Consider the following 19272-nt stretch of genomic DNA (forward strand, 5'->3'; position numbering starts at 1 on the left):
CAACCTACCAGTTTGTGTCTTACATATCTTTATAAATTCTTAAACCACTTTATAAATTCTTACACCATAAATTCTTTTTAATTCTAGTTATTTTTTACTAGATTCTCATGGGTTTTTGAGACCTCTACAACTACAGACAATTTATATATTTATTTTCTAATATTACAAAATTGTTTCATATCCTTATCTATTGCATGAGATAGAATCTACAAATAATGAATCACATTATTAAGAGTTAGCATCTCCTATGTCTGATTTTTAAGGAAATGGCTTCAGAACTTTGCCATTCAGTATGATATTTGCTGAAAATTTTTGGTAAATGTCTTTAACATTATGCAATAGCTCCTTCCATCCTAACCTATTCAGAAATTTTATTAGGAAGGGTTGCTAAGTGTTATCAAAGATAATCTAATTGCTTTTCTCCTTTAATTTGCTGTTGTAAAAAGTTCAAGTTTTGTTTTAATTCAAACATGACCTTTGTTCCTTGACAGTCAATGAGACAGAAAGTGACCAGATGCCATGCAGGAGCAGAAAAGGGTGACCAGACACAACAGACTGGAAGAGCACTACCTAACGCCCCTCTTTGTTTCTTTGTCCTGATTAATGTTCTGGGCCCTGAATTCTGCTTTTTCAGATATGAAAAGTGGCAACCTCTCCTTTATTTTTGTTTACATTTTTCCAATACCTTTGTCTATCCATTTACTTTTCAACCTTTGCTTGTTACTTGGTTTTACAAGTGTTTCTTGAAATAACATGCATTTGAATCTGACTTTTCAGCCCATCTGACAGCCTCTCCCTTCTGAGTTCATTCACACGTAGTGAGGTAATTAATATACTTAATTTTATTCCTTCCATCTTAAATATGGTCTCTTTCGTTTTCTTCTTACTTTTGCCAAACTAATCATTTTTCATCTCTGTCACTTTTTTTTTCAATCTCTTTTTTCTTTTTTTTTTTTTTAATTGAAGTACAGTCAGTTTACAATGTTGTGTCAGTTCTGGTGTACAGCACAATGCGTCAGCCATACATGAATAGACACATACTCATTTTCATATTCTTTTTCACCATAAGCTACTACAAGATATTGAATATAGTTCCCTGTGCTATAGAGTATAAATTTCTTTATCCATTTTGTATATACCAGTCAGTATCTGCAAATCTCAAACTCCCAGTTTACCCCTTCCCACCCACTTCCCCCCGGTAACCATAAGTTTGTTTTCTATGTCTGTGAGTCTGTTTCTGTTTTATACATAAGTTCATTTATCTTTTCTTTTCTTTTTTTTTTTTTTTTTGCTGTTCCTTTCCTCGCTCATTCCTCTGTTCATTTTTCCTTCCTGTCAATTTAGAAGTCCTACTGTGTTTTAAATTTCAGCTCATGCCTACATATTCCTGAGTCATCCTTAAATATATATACATTCCATCAAAAGAAAATAATATTATACAATGCATTTTAACATACAATCAAGCTTACCCCTCCCTTGACCCCAAACAGGATAGAAGCTTTAATTCTAGGCTATTAATAAGTTTTTCTTTCAAGGATGACTCTTCTATTTCAAGAATCCCTACTTAGCATTTATATTACAGAGTCCGAGTCACATCATTATTATCTATTTAATTTTAATAACACATACATTGCAAGATTCATTGCTCCTATTATTCCTCTCCCTCTTGTCTTTCCCTCTCTTGGGATTTCTGTTCCAAAGCAATTGTCATTTGATAAAGTATTTCCTCAAGTGTTTTCCTCAGATAAGTACATGGACAGAATATTTTTTAAATGCCTGCACTTTTGAAAATGTTTATTTTGCCCTGACGAATGATATCTTTTCTGGTTATTAATTTTTGGAACTTAGTCTTTTTCCCTCAGGATTCTACAAATGTTGCTCCAAGATTTTAACTTTCAGTGTTGCTGATAAAAAGTCTGCAGCTAATTGATTCTCTTCCCATTGCAAATAACCTGTTTTTTGGTCTCAAAACTTTAAAATTTGTCCTTATCCTTGGACTTCAGGAATTTCACGAACGTGTGTCTACGTATATGTTCTTATAAATCCTGCCTGAGACTCAGAAAGACGATTATGTCTTCATTTACTTGTTTTCTCCCTCCAGACTCCTTTTACTCCATGTTATGACTTGTGGATCACTCTTCTGAACTTATCTCTAGGTAATTCTGTTCTACATTGTCACGTATTTCTTGGGCTTCCAGATTTGACTCAAGAAGTATCATAATCATCGTCTGTTTAATTTTTTAAACAAAAATTAAATTTGTTATATATGAAAGTTGTTATGGGAGTAAATCAGAGTTCTTATCACAAGAAAAAAATTTTCTGTATCTTTAGTTTTATATCTATATGAGATGATACATATTTACTAAACTTACTGTAATAATCACTTCATGATGTATGTAAATCAAGTCATTATGCTTTATACCTTAAACTTATACAGTGCAGTATGTCAACTATATCTCAATAAAACTGGAAGAAAAAAATTAAATTTGTTTAAATTTGGAAGATTTGTTTTTTGTTTTGATCATCTAATTGCATCTAGTTGTCTTCAAATTTTTCTTTCTCTTTTTCTTTTTTTATTAAGTTATCTCTGATCTGTTCTAAATAACACAATTATTCTAGTGTTTGGCCTGCTCTTTCCCCTTGGGGTTCTGAGTTCCTTTTAGTGAGTTATTGCTTTTCTCTTCCTGCAAATTCTCCCTCAGCATCTACACAGACCAGGTCAGAGAGGTCTCTCCAACAGTGGCAAACCAGTGAGTGATGGAAGGAGTGTGATTTTCTGCTCCTGGGGTCAGGCATGAATTGCCAGCAAATCATGACCTCTTTGCTAAAGTAGAGAGTAGAGGCCTCTGTTGCCAGATGTTGCCAGACCTCCACAGAAGCAAACTTAAGTCCCAACTTAAGTGATGGATCAAATCATCCCACCCATGCAGTATTCTTCCAGATCCCTAACAAATCAGAAAGGTTCTGTGAGGGCTACATGAAACAGGCAGGCAGATGGGTCCCTTCTTTAAGGAGATTCACTGGATTCAGTCAACCAAAGCCCTTTCTTCAACACACAATGCTGGTCTCTGAGCCAAGCAATGAGGATAAATAAGCCTGCCTCTCTGCTTCTAGTCTCTTGGTTCTTTCTTGTTTCTAAAATGAGTGACATCCCATAAAATGCCCTCTTTCCACCCCCCTCTCCTGGCCTCAGACACTCCCTCAAGGATTTACCAAATGGCCTGCAAGGGTTACCTTTGATCTAAAATGCTCTGAGAGTACTATTTTTTAAAGTATTCTAATTATTGTGAGTAAAAGTAGCTTAACTTCCTAAATCATTAGTGCTCCTAAGTTTTATGACACCAGACAAAGAGTATACCTTTGTTATGTAGAAGATACAACAAGCTATCATGTGCTGTACACTTTCAAAACTTGCAGTATGTTTCTTTGAGTAGGTGATATTTGGCAGTCCTTGCAAAACCACTACACACTTTATCAAGATCTGAAAAACAGAAGCACAATGGTTTTTGTTGAAAAATACCATCCTTACTCATTTAAAAATGTTCTATTCAGATCATGCAGTTTTAAGCCATCAAATTTTGTTATTAATACTTATGGATAAATTGCTTATTATATATAAATAAGTGTACCCTGAGATAAAATTGATAAATTCAATTTTTAAATGAATCCTTCATCTAAAATAACTTGACATCTAGTGGAGAAGATAAAATAAATACACAAATGACTATATAGCAAAGCACATTTTGACAAGGGCCATAAAAGAAAGGGACAATATCACATGTATACAAGAATCTAAAGATCCCTTTCAGCCTTAGGAGGACCCTGAAAAACCTTACAGAGAAGGATATACAATATTAAATATATAGTGATACAGGTACTTGAAATAATAGTTTCCTTTAAAACTAAAACCAAGCATTCATATCTGAAGAAATCAATTACTATTGGTGCTAACTTCCTTAATTACTCTGTATATTATATGATCCTGAATTTGATCAAGAGCTAGATGATTAAGTTTAACTTTCAATACTGCTGCACAGTTCTGAGGAATATTACTATCAGAAAAGCAGAGCTGAGACTGCATCAATCTATTCATCATTCAGATTATCCCAAAGGACAAATTAATACATGGATACTGGTCCTTTGTGAGCACATTAATTGCTTCATGCCACCATTCTAACAATATCATTACTATTGTTACAGCATACTTATGAATTTTTTTAATGCTGCTTTAATTCCTCCCCTTACCATCACCCTCCCACTCCCACCCCAGCACACTATATCCCCAAATCATGTTAACAACTCAGCAGTTCTGTAGTTTTCTCTGGGCTCATATAATCTTATGTGTATATATATATTATGTATATATACATAAACACACAGAACGAGGGCTAAAGTTGTTTTGCAAAATGAAGCTTATGCTCACTTTTCTGAACTATGCATTTCTCCTTCAGCCACGTCTTGTGAGACATCCCTCCAGGCCTACAGGTATAGCTCTAATTCGTTATTTCTAATAGTTGCATGATATCAGTGTGAACTAACCATAATTTGTTCAGCCATTTCCAGAATCTTAATGTTGCACAATTTTACGGTTGATGTCTTACAGTCTGGCAGTTCTGGCCATCCTCCTGTTACTGTACCTCCTCTTTGTCTCTGGTTTTTTCACCACCACCAAGGATACCATGAGAAACACTCATATATATGCTCAGTTGCCAATACGAGTGGCGGCTGAGGTGCCAGCTTTGAGATGACACCCAATGAGAATGAGGCACCATCCTCCGGGGCATAGTATATACTCTAAATCAATGACCAGTATGTGGTACTGTGTTCCCAGTAGATAGAACACATGAAACCAAGGGGTAGAACTAGGGGTTATTTCAGTTTATGGTATAAATTACTAATAGAGGGTTTGCTTGTTGGGTAAATACGTATTTTATTTACTAAAATTTTATTCTATAGGATAAATCACTAGCAGAGGGATTGCTATGTCAGGTATATTTGTTTTTAATTTTACTCAAAATTATATTTAGTTTAATTAAAATTAAGAGTACTTTATCAAAATCCAAAGCCTGTAATAATTCATATTTCTCCCATCAGTGAATGAGGATGCCTTTGCCCCACATCCTTACCAGCAACAGCGGTTACAAAACTTTTCGATTCTGCCAGAGATATTACATTGTTGACTTAATAAGCATTTCTATGGATATTTAGGATTTGAGCATCTTTTCATATGTTTCTTGGTCACTTGGATTTGTTCTCCTCTAAACTGCCTCTTCATATCCTGTGCCCATCTTTTTATCAAGTTAATGTTGATTTGTAACACTTTTTGTTACATATTTACCCTCATCAATGTTAGATACTTTTTCAGATTTTTTTTTCTAAGTCTACAAATTTTTGACTACCTTTGTTATGGTCTCTTTTGTCACGCATGGGTTGCCATAAATATAGTCAAATATGTCTTATCTTTCTTGCTATTTCTAAGAGTACTGTCTTGATTAGAAAGAGTTCTCCCAACCCAGGATTGCAGGTGGGACTTTTTTTCCCGTAAGTTTTCCCTTTATTTTACCTTTAAGTCTTTAATACGTCTACATTTTTTATGTGTGGCACAAAGTAGGGGTCAAATTCTACTTTCTTTCAGATGAATATCCAGATGTTTCACTACCATTTACTAAAAATACCCATTATCTCCCCCACTGAATTGAATGCCAATTCTGTCACATATTCCATCCTCGTATATATTCATGCCTATTTCTGGAATCTCTCCTCTGTTCCACTTATTTTTTCCTACTCTAAACAATACAAGTTAAACTCCTTTACTAAGTTATTTCCTCATAGTTATAACCCACTTTCTGAGTCAAAGGCATCCTGAATCAATGGGATCCTAGAGGATGACGGTGGATTATCCTGAACTCAAGCAACTGAGCACCAATTGCATGCAGGTGCTGTTCCTAATATGGCATCTTTGCTAGAGCACATTAAAAGGTGTGCCTTGATGTGGCTTATATTTTCTTTTCTATCTTATTAGATAAAAATAATATCCTATCAGGAAGAATTTTCCATTTACACTAAGCAGAGAAGAATACACATTTAGAGTCTTGCTCCAGGGCAGTGATAACTCTCCTACCCTCTGACCTAATATTTTATGAAAGGACCTGAACTTCCTGGACATTTCTCAAAATAAAACATTGGACCACTGTATCAATAAGTGATGTTAATTGGAACTAATAACCAAGAAATGGCAAGTACGCTGAAGACCTTGTAAGATGATGCCCTCCAGAGGATAGAAATAAACTCTAAGAAGAGTCAGGGGCCTGACACTTTGATGAAATGTCTGGGACATGCTGAGACAGCCCTTCTAAAATAAGTCTGACATCTGGAATCTCTCACCTCTAAGAAGAAAGAACAATGCTAGGGGTTCCAGAGGAAGCATATTCCACACTGGGGAATACTGCTCCAATCCATTCACAAGTGACATGGAAGCCTGCCAACAATGAGTCTAGATGTTGGATTGTGGAGGCACATCTCTTGGGCAGCTGAACAACTGGGTATGGGGCACGTGAGAGAAGGTGGCATTCCTATGCTCCAGTATAGCCACTCCAAAATGAGCATTTGTTAAGTTACTTAAGCTCTCAGGTTCGTTTCCTCAGTAGTGAATTTAAAAGTTTTATACTTTGCATGAATTCACTCATATCTTCTTGGTTTTCAAAATCTGAGTCGATGATGATGGTGGTGATGATGACTTTGTGTAAATATAATCAGCAGTAAAATCTTACTTTTCTAATTACTTCTGTGGTAGGCAGAATTCTAAGACAGTACCAAGATTCCTCCCCCCATAGTTATACAAGCCCTGTATGATCCCTTCTCCTTGAGCACAGGGACGACCTGAGAAGGTGATGACATGGTCACTCTCATCACTACCTTACTTTATATAAGACTCCTCATGCGTATCAAAGGAGACTCCTCTGCTGGCCCCAAAGAAGCAAACTGCCACATTGTGGAGAAGGCATGGCAGGGCATTGGTAGTCAGCCTGTGGGAACTAAAGATCTCCTATCAGACAACTGCAAGGAAGTGAATCTTCTCAACAACCAAGTCTTCTGGAAGAGAACCCTGAGCCTTAGATGAGATCATAGCTCAGGTCAACATCTTGATTTTAGCCTGATGAGATCCTGAGCAGAAGATCAGACAACCTGTATCCAGCCTCCTGACCTATGGAACTATGAGATGGTAAATTGGTGTTGTTTCATGCCATTGAGTTTATGCAGATTTGTTAGGAAGCACAGACAACTAATATAATCCTTTCAACCCAGTCTCACCTACTCTTTTTCTAAAAAATTCCAACTCCTTCATCACAGAGACACCAAGTCTTTTTTTCTTGGGTCATCTACCAATTTTTTTCCCTAGATGTTGGCTTTAACAATACGTTTTGAATAAATATTGCTATTTCTAACATTACAAGAACATAAAAACTAAAATGGATTAAAAAACCAAGAAAAGTATACCACCAATATTTAAATATGGACAGCAACGGGGATAATGTTTTCAGAGAAACACATTTTAAGTCCTTATTTATGTTTGCCCAGACATATAATTTAAATTATGAAAATGTTTTTCAGTTGACTCATGAAATTTCATAATGCTTGTTCTTGACCTATTTGTAGTTTATAAGAGATACATTGCTTTTTCTTTTCCAAAAGGCATTGTTAAGTTGCCTTTGTAAAAATACTCTTATCTGGGGGGAAAAATACCCTTACCTGTACAACAGGTACCAAAACAATATTGTGATATATCATAGGAGCAAGAAGGCCATAGCACTGAGTCACAGCTTGAAGAGAATAACTGGAATCATTTAGGTAGTTGCTAATTTCCAAAGCCACTAACACTCTCTCACATTCAATTAGTCTAGCAACCTGTAAAGAGACAGGTATTGTTACTCAAATTGAATAGCAGGTACTCAACTAATGTGTCTCTAAGGAGAAGAAAGGGTAGGAAATGTGATCCCTGTGGTGTAACAATAATATGAATGTTGGTATTAAAAAATCTAAATTCAGGAACAACTTTAATTACCCAATAATGCTACATATGGATGACACAACCTTAGAATTAAACTTCAGAATTTTTTGTCAATTTCAATACAAATACAACTAGCAACAGAAAAGGAACCAATCTTTTTAAATTGGTAAGACAAAATCTTAGCTCTATTTTAATGTTAGAAAAAAATCTAGCTTTTTCAAAAGCGTAAATTATAACAAATAGTAATTAAAATGTATCTGTAATATTGACCCCCCTTGATTAATAGAGTCTGATTTTCCAACTGAATCTGTGAAAAAATGGTAAATTGTCAGTAGAACAAACTAATCCTCTACTATACCTCTGCTGCTTAAAGTAAAATGTAAAGATAGGCTTTTTACAATTAATGCCATCTAAAAAGAATAAGAATCCTATCTAACTCCTTCTTTCTCTTTCCCAGGGAAAGATTTCATTATTTGTTTATACATACATACAAAATAATGAACAAAGAAAACAGTGTGATTGGCAAACAGAAATTTCCATACAGCAAATTACTTCCAGAATGGTAGTCTAGCATTCTGGAATTCACTGAAGTACTTAAGGATTTTTTATTTTTGTTCTAGATGATGAAAGAAGAAACTGAATGCTATGAAGTAGGAACCGGCTAATGGCGGTGAGTACTCTACAAGACTGTGAACTTGTCTTGGGCAAAGGGCCACGTTTCTTTCACTTTCATATCCACAGAAACTGGCACCATCTCATGTAACAATTTATTGGTTAATTAATTAATGAATAAGTGGATGAGTAGAAAAAAAGCAACTTAAAAAAAAGACTATGTGGAAAAAGTCTCCATAGCTAAGATGAGTAAAGAAGGAAAGAGAGAAAAAGAAGAGTGAACCTCAGTCTAGACTAAAAAAATAATGTAGGATTGTTATTAAAAGCAAAAGCAGATGTATGCAGAGCAATGTTTATAAGCATCCAGGAGATAGGTTAAATCCCTGTCTCTGTACAGGAGTCCAGTATCAGAGTTTTAAAGAATGTGGTAGATGGATATGCACCAGCATGTGAAAATATGTCCAAGATACTTTATAAAACGTGTTTAAATGGCAAGTTGCAAAACAGTGACTAGATCATAAACCTGTTTTTACTAATAATGATAATAGCGTATTTGTCTATGCATATTTACAAAAACTGGAGAAATTACATGAAAACAAAAATGTAGTATTCTTAGGGGCAACAGGATTACAATGGGTTTCACTTTGTACATTATGCATTTTTGAATATTTAAATTTATACTACTTTTATACAGGGAAAAAAATATAAATTGAAAAGAAGGGGAAAAAAACCATGAACTCAGGCCTGTGAAACCTACATAAAATATCAAAGAAACTAGCACAATCATACAATGACCTCGCAGCCCATTCAGAAGCCAGGGTATGCAACCCCCAAAGAACATAAACTGGAAGCATCAAGAAACAAATAAAGGAAAATCAGCACATTTTCAGTCACTTTAATTCACTTACTTGTTGAGAGGGGAAAATCTCATTGCCTTTAATATTATCACAGAAGAGATTTTCTTCTTTAATTTTAATGTCACTTGTTACAAAAATATTTCTAAGAAAAAGATATAAGAGGATTGAAGAAGTCTCTGCCAAAATATCTGAATGCAATCTGCAAAAAGAAGTAGATAATGTTACAGGTACAAATACAAAATGAGTTTAGCATGTGAACTCGACTTTTTAGACTATTTGTTCTTAATATCTACACAGTGATCCCAAAATACAGCAAACATTTGTGGAATATTTACTTGTGTACAGTTGTTGAAAATTGAAATTAAAAGATCATTCCTAACAACAAGTTCACAATTAAGAAAATTAAGCTGCTGACGTATTATGTCACAGATACATAAAAATAACTATTGGCAAAGTCTTCTGGTTCTAATATATAAAGTTCTTTACTATAAACATAATGAAATCACCATAGATATTCAGAAGTTTGGAAAACAGGCCCAATATTTCAATCAATGAATTTTCTGAAAGTGATGGTTATTTATAGCAAAATCAGCCACGGTTAAAGAGACAGACAGAGATACTTGGGGGTTGGACAGAGTTACTTCTAATTATCTTTTCTAAATTACAGTCAACAGACAGTACCAACCATTGGCAAAGCTGTGAAATCTGTAGTCTTCCTTCTCTATTTCCACATTCCCTTCCTTACCCTTAGCCTTACTTGGTGACAAACCCTCTCTCCTAAGCTTCACACCCTCCACTCTCTATACCCTCTATCCCTATACAACAGGAAAGGATCTGACATCAGTAATTCACACTTGAAGATGATGTGTTTCACCACCATGTTAAATTCCCTAATTATCTTTGCCAGGAGAATTTTAGTTCTTCTGCTTCTGCAACTCATACTAAACTCTGTCCTCGTGATGACCGTCAGTACCTCAACGCACACAAAAGTCCAGGCTATCACCTCCTCCTGGTTCCTTCCCTACCCAAACCGGACTCTGGGCAGTCATTTCCCTTGTGACCTCTCTAGCACATTAGATTCTGCACCCATTGTTTTTATGCAATAATCAATGTACTTGACCCTGTATAAATGTCACTGTCCAATTTCTCTACCCTACCACAGAGGCCAGTCAATTATTCACTTATTTGTTCTCCTCAATCTTTTTTTTTTTTTTTTTTTTTGCATTCAAACTAGCATTTTGCTCAACATCTACCATGTATAAGACACTCTTGTAGGCCCTGGGATACAAAGATAAATCAAATGTGACCCTTAGCCACAAGGAACTGGACTCTACTACAATTCACATTATGTAACATCAACTGAGTCATCAGTGATTCTCAGCAACACTTCCATTTCTCCCTGATGTCTCCTTGTTCATATTCCCCACAGCAGCATTATATTCTGAACCCCCCTGTTCTCCACCCTCCTGATCACCTCCTGGCTCTACCACCATACCTCCTCAGTCTCTCCCTCTCCAATGGCTCCCTACTCTCCATCCTCCAAAATTATTTCCTTAAGCTTGTCTTCCCCCTCAAGCCTCTCCCCACTTTCCTCTTATCTTTACCACCAAACTTCACATGAGTAGTCTTTGCTGGTTACAATTCTCCATTTTTATGTAGCCAATTGCAAAAGGTTTCTGGCCCATATCATGCCACAAGGATGGCTCTCTTGAGCTTACCAACGGTTTCCTAATTGCCAACTCTAAAAGCCTCTTCTTAGTTTTCATCCTACCCAGCCTCTCTGTAGCATTTTATTAAACAACTGTTCTGCCAGACCTTACACTAGTGCATGTCCCTCCATGGTGACAGTCTCGCTTCCCTTGGCAATGTACTTTCCTGGCCTTTCACTTCCAGGACAGCTCCTTTTCAATTGCCTGTCTTGGTTCCAACTCCTGCTTCTCCCTGTTAAATGTAAACAATGCCCGGGGTTCAAGTCCAGTCTCCTACCTTTTCTGCTAAACAGCCATTCCCTGGGAGATATTACTCACTGTCAAAATTTCAGTGATGACCTCAATGGACAATTTATATTTCTATGTCTCTAGCCTTTACCTCTCTCCTGAGTGTCAGCACCAACTACTTACCAGACATCTCATCTTCAAAAGTGTCCTGCTGGAAAATTAAACTCCAAATACCCTCATATTCATTGTCTCCCTCCAAAAACTTATTCCACCTCTCTTAGGGTCCCTAAGTAAACACAGGCTTCCTGGTCAGTTAACACTGGATATCCCAGTCAACTTTCACTCCTTCCCCTCTCTTGTCCCCACAAGTCACATAAAATCTTCCAAGATCTGCCTCTTCCTCCTCTGAAATGCCTCTCAAATCCATCCCCCATGGCACCGAGCATCACCACTGTACGTGGTAAAAGCCAGCTCTGCATCTGTTTAACTGAATGGAATTACAGCTTGATGTGAATGTGCATTACCAGTGCCTTGTCTCAACCAGCATTCGCATTTCTAAGCTCATTATCTTTGATTGAGGAGTGAAGGGTTTTGTCTTACTAAAAGAATTTCAAGCATTAACAAGCAGGTAAAGGAGACTTGTTTTTGAACATATTGTTGACACAGGCTGAAATTACACTAATGCTCACATCTGAGGCTGCGCTTAAAATTTAGTTTCTTAAGGAAAAATGGCAGTAAAGCAAAGGATGGCCTGTGGTTTTATATGGCATCTACAGGCCAATTTGCAGTGGATGGTCTAACCCTGGGAGCCCCTTCAAGCAACGGAAAACCCTTCTTACCCTAACAGTCCATCCATCAGACCCCAACCTCAACCTGACCTTTCTCTGTTACAAAGGTCGCCAATGCATATTTGTGTTTTCTAGTATAACTGACATTATCCTCAGTTAGTATGTGGTATTTTTTTCCATAACCTCATTGCTTTATATTCGGGATGTATCTATATGCCTCTAGTGTTTTCTCTGACTCTAACAAAGAAATTCCTAACAAGGACTCAAGTCTTTGGAATGTATACGCTTACTTATTGGAAACAGTTCTACATGGACCATCTTAACATGAAACTGAAAATTAATTCTAGGCTTCACATCCAACATCTATATTTTCAATAAGCTAATTAATATTTTAAAAGAATATTTCTAATTACCTTCTCTGCATAATAGTCATTATATTGCTTAAACAAATAACGGACTGGTCATCCTGAAGTGGTGAAGCAACAAAATAGTCCCAAACCGGTGAGAAAACTTTCTTAGCCAACTCATAGTTACCAATCTGATAGGCAACCTACAACAGAAAGTACATTATCTTAGGCATTACTTGAATTTGTGAAATGTATATTTTAAACAAGAACTCTGATAAGGTCCTGTCACACACTGATTTCATATAAAGTTATTCGCATTTGCTGTTCCGCTCTACAGGGCCACGGCAAGGTAACAACAGCCACCGGCAAGGGAGAAAGGCACATTTTGAAATCTCTTTTATTTCTAAATTGCATGGAAATTTGAAACTCTGTAAGGATGTTTCAAATACTCATAAGCAAAACAAAGATCACATCTGAGCCAAATTAATTTCATTTCCATCTATCTCAGCAGTGCACTCCATTTATTACAGACACTGCTATAATGAACAATCTGTTCAAGAGAAACAATCAGATTTCCCAGACCCAAAATATGAAATATACTTCATTATTCTCTGGTTCTGACTGACACTTTCAGAGCTTTTGTGCAATAAAGAGTTCAGAGCTGAAAAGAGTGAAGAATAAAACAGAGATGCTTCTGAGAAGCCGTAATGTGTTTTAAGCTTAACACACTCAACATTAGGCAAAGCAACTGATTTCACTGGTAAAACCTAGAAGCTCAGGAGATAAATAAAATCGTCAACATACCTATTTCTTTTGGTGGACTATATTTCTTTAAATAAATTTCTAAAAATCACTCTATTCAAACATGTTTAAAAATAAGAAATCTCACCACGTGAGTTACATGCTGCCTCAAATTCTTAGTGGAAGCAGGTAGGATATGAAGTATAAATAAATTCATTAAATGAAGTATGTAAATGATATGTTGCTAGACTGTCTTCCACACAAGGGATAACTTATAGGGGCAGGCTGTTTAAAATCTGCCAAGTCAGTTACTCATAATCAACCAACCAGCAAACTTTCATGACGTTTCTACTCTGTGCTAAGCACTGTAAAGAAAAATTCTTCAAAGCTGAAAACGATCTCATTTCCATGCAACTCTCATCAAGTTACAGACATAAAACACATGACATCACAAAAAAAAAAAACTGCAAAGAATAACATTATAACTATGGAGACTTAGAAAAGGAGAAATGAAGACTTCAAGGGGAAGTCAGGGCTTGGGTGAACCCTAAGACAAGGATAAGATTCAGATGGCACAGGTGAAACAGAACCTGAAAAAGGTCCCATAATGGAAATTGCCACAATGCCTTTGAGAGAGACTGGAAAGACAGGTCGGAATTTGAAGAAAAGTAGGCAGTATGATTGGACATGTAAAGTGGGACATGATTTGAGAAAGTCTTGAAAATCAGATGGAAGTGTTTAAAGATGTCAAGTTGGACTAAACACTTCACACGAGTTCTTGTGTTGACTCTTCAGTACAGCTCTATGAAGTGAGCTCCATGACCATCCTTGCTTTTCAGAAGAGAAAACTGGGCCATTGAGAAGCTGAGTAATTTGTAAAGAGCCTGATATTCAGTAAAAATACAAGAGCCAAGACAGTGTGACAGATGAGGTCACTTCTCTGGGCTGCACTGGTCAAATGAAAAAGCTGGACTAGAGGGGTCACTAAAACAGCATATAAATCTAAGATTTAACATGGAAAATGGTAACAGATGATGTGTCAGGAGGTTGGTGAAACTATAACTGAATGTTCTTTCCTTTTAAAATATAACCTTTCAAAAATAATGGTATTTCTTCAATCAGTGGACATTGCAAAATGTAAAGATGCCATGATGAAAGTAAGGTTTATAAATTCACAAGTCTTTGTGAGTTAAGAGAAGAGTGCCATAATATCAGCAGGTCCAAAGACGGTTAACTAGAAGCGATGTGCAGAATGGATTTTAGGAGGGGGTGAGGTTAAAACGAGAAAGCAGCACTAAAAGACTGATGAAACAAGGACAGAAGAGACCTCCTCCTTGATACATGACCTCCACTTGGCTTCTACATTCCTTTTCAGCCTCCTTGGTCAGCCCCTCCTCTTTTCCCCAATCTCTTTACGCTGGCTTGGCCCCCAGCTCAGTTTTTAGACCTCTCCTCTCTTCTGACTGCACTCCCTTCCTTGGTGCTACCATTCAGCCCCATGGCTTTAGTCGTCCCATGACTACTCTCAAATCTCTTGCCCAGACCTGTCTCTGAAACTCCAGATTCACACATCTAACTGCTCAACAATTCTCTCTGAATATCTAATAAACATCTTACCTTAACATGCCCAAAACTGCATTTCTGATCTCCCCCTGCCCCAAATCTACACCAACAGCCTTCCCCAACTCATTTGATGTCAAGTCTGTCCTTCCAGTTGGTCAGCCAAATACCTTAGAGATATCTTCTATTTTCCTCTGTCCATTGTTTCTATCAGGAACTCTTGCCAACTCTTCCTTCAAAATACACCCAGTATCAAGACACTTCTCACCACATCAACTACCATCACACTGGCCAAGCCATTCCATCTCTCATCAGATCATGGCAATAGATAGTTCCCTCTGCTTCCACTCTTACCCACTCCCTTATGGTCTATTCACAACATAGCAGCTAGGGTGAGCCTTGGAAATAGAAGTCACATGATGTCATTCTATACTTCAAACCCTCTCCGGTGGTTTCCCACTTCACTCAAGATGAAAGCCAAACTTCTTACTATGGCCTAGAAGTCTTTTTGTGACCTACTCTCCCACCCACTCACTCACCTTTACCTCTGACCAATCCTTTTACTCTCCACCAGGCCCTCTGCTCCAGTCATGCTGGCCTCCTTGCTGTTTATCAAAAATACCAGGCTTTTGTTGTTGTTGTTCCTTCTGTGGAATGCTCTTCCTCTAGAGAGCTACTCCTTCACCTCCTTGAAGTCTCTGCTCAGATCTCATCTTCCAGATAATGACTTCTCTGATCACCTTACCTAATACCATCATCTACCTTCCTTTCCCCCACTTCACATTCCAATTCCCCTGACCATACTCCATATTTTCTTTCCACAGAACTTACTTTCTAACATACTAGATAATTCATTTACTTACTGTGTTCATTGTTTATTACCTACCTCCCACCGTGGCTTTTTGTCCACTTTGCTTGGAAAAGTGGTTCTCAAAAGTATGGTCCTGGACCATCAACATCTGTATCACCTAGGAACTCGTTATAAATGCAAAATTCTCAGGCCCTACCCCGGACTTAGTGAATCATAAACTCTTGCAGTGGGGCCCAGTAATCTGTTTACCCAGCACTCCAGATCATTCTGATGCAGGCTCCAGTTTTAGAATCACCAGCCTAGAGCAATGCCTGGCAAAGAGTAAATACTCAACAACGTGTTAAATGAATTTCTGAGTATCTAAAAATCCTTCTTTCCTGATAATTTCTCTCTACTTATAGGGACCCCCAGCAGTTGTACAATACAATAACATGACAGGCTGGCCCAGGGTGAGTAACTGACCCAAGCTGGCTGTTTTATAGCACCCGCTGAAAAGAAGATGGACTCCTCACATAAAGTTTGGTCCTGATGTTGAGGCTAATGACACTACATTCACCAGGAGAATTTGAGAGAAAGTTTATTATTTGCACAAGGGACTCCCAGGGAGAGCTGGGCCAGCATGGGCAGATCTGGGCTGGCTTGGGCAGAGCAGAAGGAATGGGTTGGGCCTTGATTAGTGGCTGGGTGGTAGGACTGAGGAAAGTTCCTGCCAGCTGGAATGTTTAAATTTCCTGCTGGCACCAAAGGAGAAGATGAACTCACAGACCCCCCTATTGGCCTACCCTGGATGTAGGACCAAAGGCAAAAAGCAGAGTGAGCTTTAAAAACATCAGTAACCAAACATTAAAAATGAGATCAGACTCTTTTTCACATTGGGTGAGCCAATCAAGAGTCTCTCAAAGGAATGTGGAATCAAGATTAGGACATAGCTACCCAGTCTCCGTATAGAGCTGAAGTTGAGGGATATATAAAAATGCAGGTGCTGCCATTTCTCCTCCAGAGATGGAAAAGTAAGGAAGGTCCATCTTTACAGAGAGAAGAAGAAAGCAGATGTGTAGAGAGAGCCAGAGGTCTGAGACTCAGAGCTGCCCAGACTCTGCAGCTTCCCAGAGCCCAGCTGCACTCCCCCAAGCCAGGCTTACTTACAATCAGGGTTTTAACTGAAACCGTAAGTCAAAATTATCTAATTTGGTTGTGGTGATGAGATGGATAAAAAGACAGTTCAAAGGAAGAAGAGACAACTGTCTGACACAGAAATCTGGCACAAAACTGACACTGAATAAATAATTCATCAATAAATAGATGAGCAGAGACAGTGGTGATGTCCAGTTAGAGGATAAGAGGAAAAAGAAGGGCCGAAACTTCTTAAAGAGCTTTAGAATTAGAGATGATCACATTTACCCGGTAGCTATGTTTCTTTTTTATTTTAATGGTCATAGACAAAAGGCAACCTCTATTAATAAAAGAGTTCTATGAATTCATAAATGAAGTGCAAAAAAATGTATACATTTCATTTTCTTTTCTCCTGCCACCACCATGATTACTGACAAAGCATTCCTGACCCAGCATCAAACTCTGTGGCCAATACTGGTCATTAAGACCTGTGGAACAATACCCACCCAAGTCGAGAACAGATGGGAGAGACGTGGGCTCTAGAAGAACTTGGCACGTGTTAGATGGCGAACACATGATGTCCTTGGAACATGGACAGAGTGGCAGAAAGGCATGAGTTGGATCAAGTGTCAGGTTTACCATCTACCACTAGAGTAACCTTGGGAAAATCACTTGACATCCCTAAGATATCCTTTCTGGAATAAAGCAGGTTTGGCAGAGGAAGAGTTAAATTAATCTCAGTTTCCTCAACTATAAAATGAAAGGAATGCCACCTCATAGAGTTACTGTAATCATTGGAATAATGAATTTTATCATGTAGTAGTTTTTTTAATAAATGACATTCCTCGTTTCCCTATTTCAAGAAGCCACTGTTCCCACCGGTGGTTTGATTTAGTGGTTCAGTAATCCAGCCATATGCCGCATTTGATCTTATATCCACTTTACAGATAGGGAAATTGAGACCAAGTAATTTGCCTAATAAAAATCCCGCTCACAGATTTCCAATTTTCTATATTTTATATCACATTATCTAGCCACTCCCAACTGAATAATAAAAACAGATGAGGCTATAAAGAGGGGGAATTGGAAAGTATCTGCAGAAAAATATATATTTCATAAAGGTTCCTCAAAATTTTTTCCAGATAGCCTAAATTAATAGAATTCTACATTAAGGGAAAACCTAGTAAAGATTCACCTGACTTTATTATTACCTATAGAATAATGCTTAGTAAAAGTACAACCTAAAATCTGAAGCCAAGTTAATCATAGGAATTTAGTGAAATAACTCCACATTTTACTATAAAATATTCATGATAATATTCTTTAAAGAACAGAATATCCTGAAACTAAAAAGTGGCCACTCTCATGAAAAACTGCAGTTTTTCATTGCAATTCCAAAAGAAAGGTACATTTTCCTACTAGAACTTAAAAGCTTAAACTTAAGTCTTAAATGAAGGAGAAAACTTTGTGAGAAAATTCGGCTTTAGCCACTTAACATTATGAGAGAGAATGCTCATAAACTGTCATAAATGAACTACAGGACTGCAGATATAGTATCATAAAGAAACACAGGTCATTACTTTATGACACTTCTCATTATCCTAGCAGTATAGCTTGGACTTCATTTTATTAACTTTCAATGAAACTTCTGCCAAATGAAGCCCAAAAGTCAAACCACTCCCTGGAGAAAAATTAGGCCTTGATGAAATATTTGGTCCCTCACTTTGAAATAACTCCACCACTGCAAATTAGGAAATATATTAGATTCCAAAGAAATCAAAACATCAGAAAACCATGAGCCAATATGACATGCTAAACCAATGCTAGACAAATCCTAGCAATTCTCTCAATTTAATTTTCTTTGAAAAATATGATAATATAAAATGTCACTAAGATCTTAGCTTATAATAGTAATCAGCTTTTAAGAGGAAAAAAATAGCACAAGAGAAATGTGAAATAATTTAGAACAGCCATCAGCTCTACAGCCAGCAATAGGTTTAAAATTAGATGCTTGAGACTTAGAGGTCAATGAGTCATTTTTTTCCAGTAGCCTATTTACCGGTCACATGTTTTAAGTCAGGCAATCATTTCAGTGAAAATGTTAATTCATGAATATATCCATAACTAAGAATAACAATAACATTTGTTAAGTACCTACTGTGTGATAAGTGCTATGGTTAAACATTTGACATGCATAATTCCACTTACTATTCAGAACAGTTCCGAGAGGTAACTACTATCATTATTCCACTTCATAGATGGTTACTTGCCCAATATCACACAGCTAGTGTGAGCAGCTGAAATTTAAACTCAAGTGTGTCTCTATGAACCCAGAAACTTCACTTCTATAAATTGAACCTAAGAAAATACTCATGGATGCAGGTGAAGATGCTCAACAACACTGATTATTAGAGAAATGCAAATCAAACTATAATGAGGTATCACCTCACACCAGTCAGAATGGCTGTCATTAAAAAGTCTACAAATAATAAAATGCT

General features: G+C 37.0%; 1 protein-coding gene across 2 annotated transcripts in view; it reads right to left on the bottom strand.

Annotated features, from left to right (window-relative positions):
* The window catches only part of CFAP54 (cilia and flagella associated protein 54), a 272419-nt gene that overhangs the window by 182362 nt on the left and 70785 nt on the right, over positions 1-19272 (bottom strand). For both annotated transcript variants that reach the window (XM_045522505.2, XM_074375255.1), the window contains exons 23-26: positions 12616-12752; positions 9529-9676; positions 7750-7905; positions 3359-3481 (exon numbers count right to left, since the gene is read on the bottom strand). In XM_045522505.2, coding sequence (XP_045378461.2) covers positions 3359-3481; positions 7750-7905; positions 9529-9676; positions 12616-12752 — 564 coding nt within the window. The remainder of the gene's footprint in view (positions 1-3358; positions 3482-7749; positions 7906-9528; positions 9677-12615; positions 12753-19272) is intronic.

This window comes from Camelus bactrianus, chromosome 12 (assembly GCF_048773025.1).
Source record: "Camelus bactrianus isolate YW-2024 breed Bactrian camel chromosome 12, ASM4877302v1, whole genome shotgun sequence".
Lineage (NCBI taxonomy): Eukaryota > Metazoa > Chordata > Mammalia > Artiodactyla > Camelidae > Camelus > Camelus bactrianus.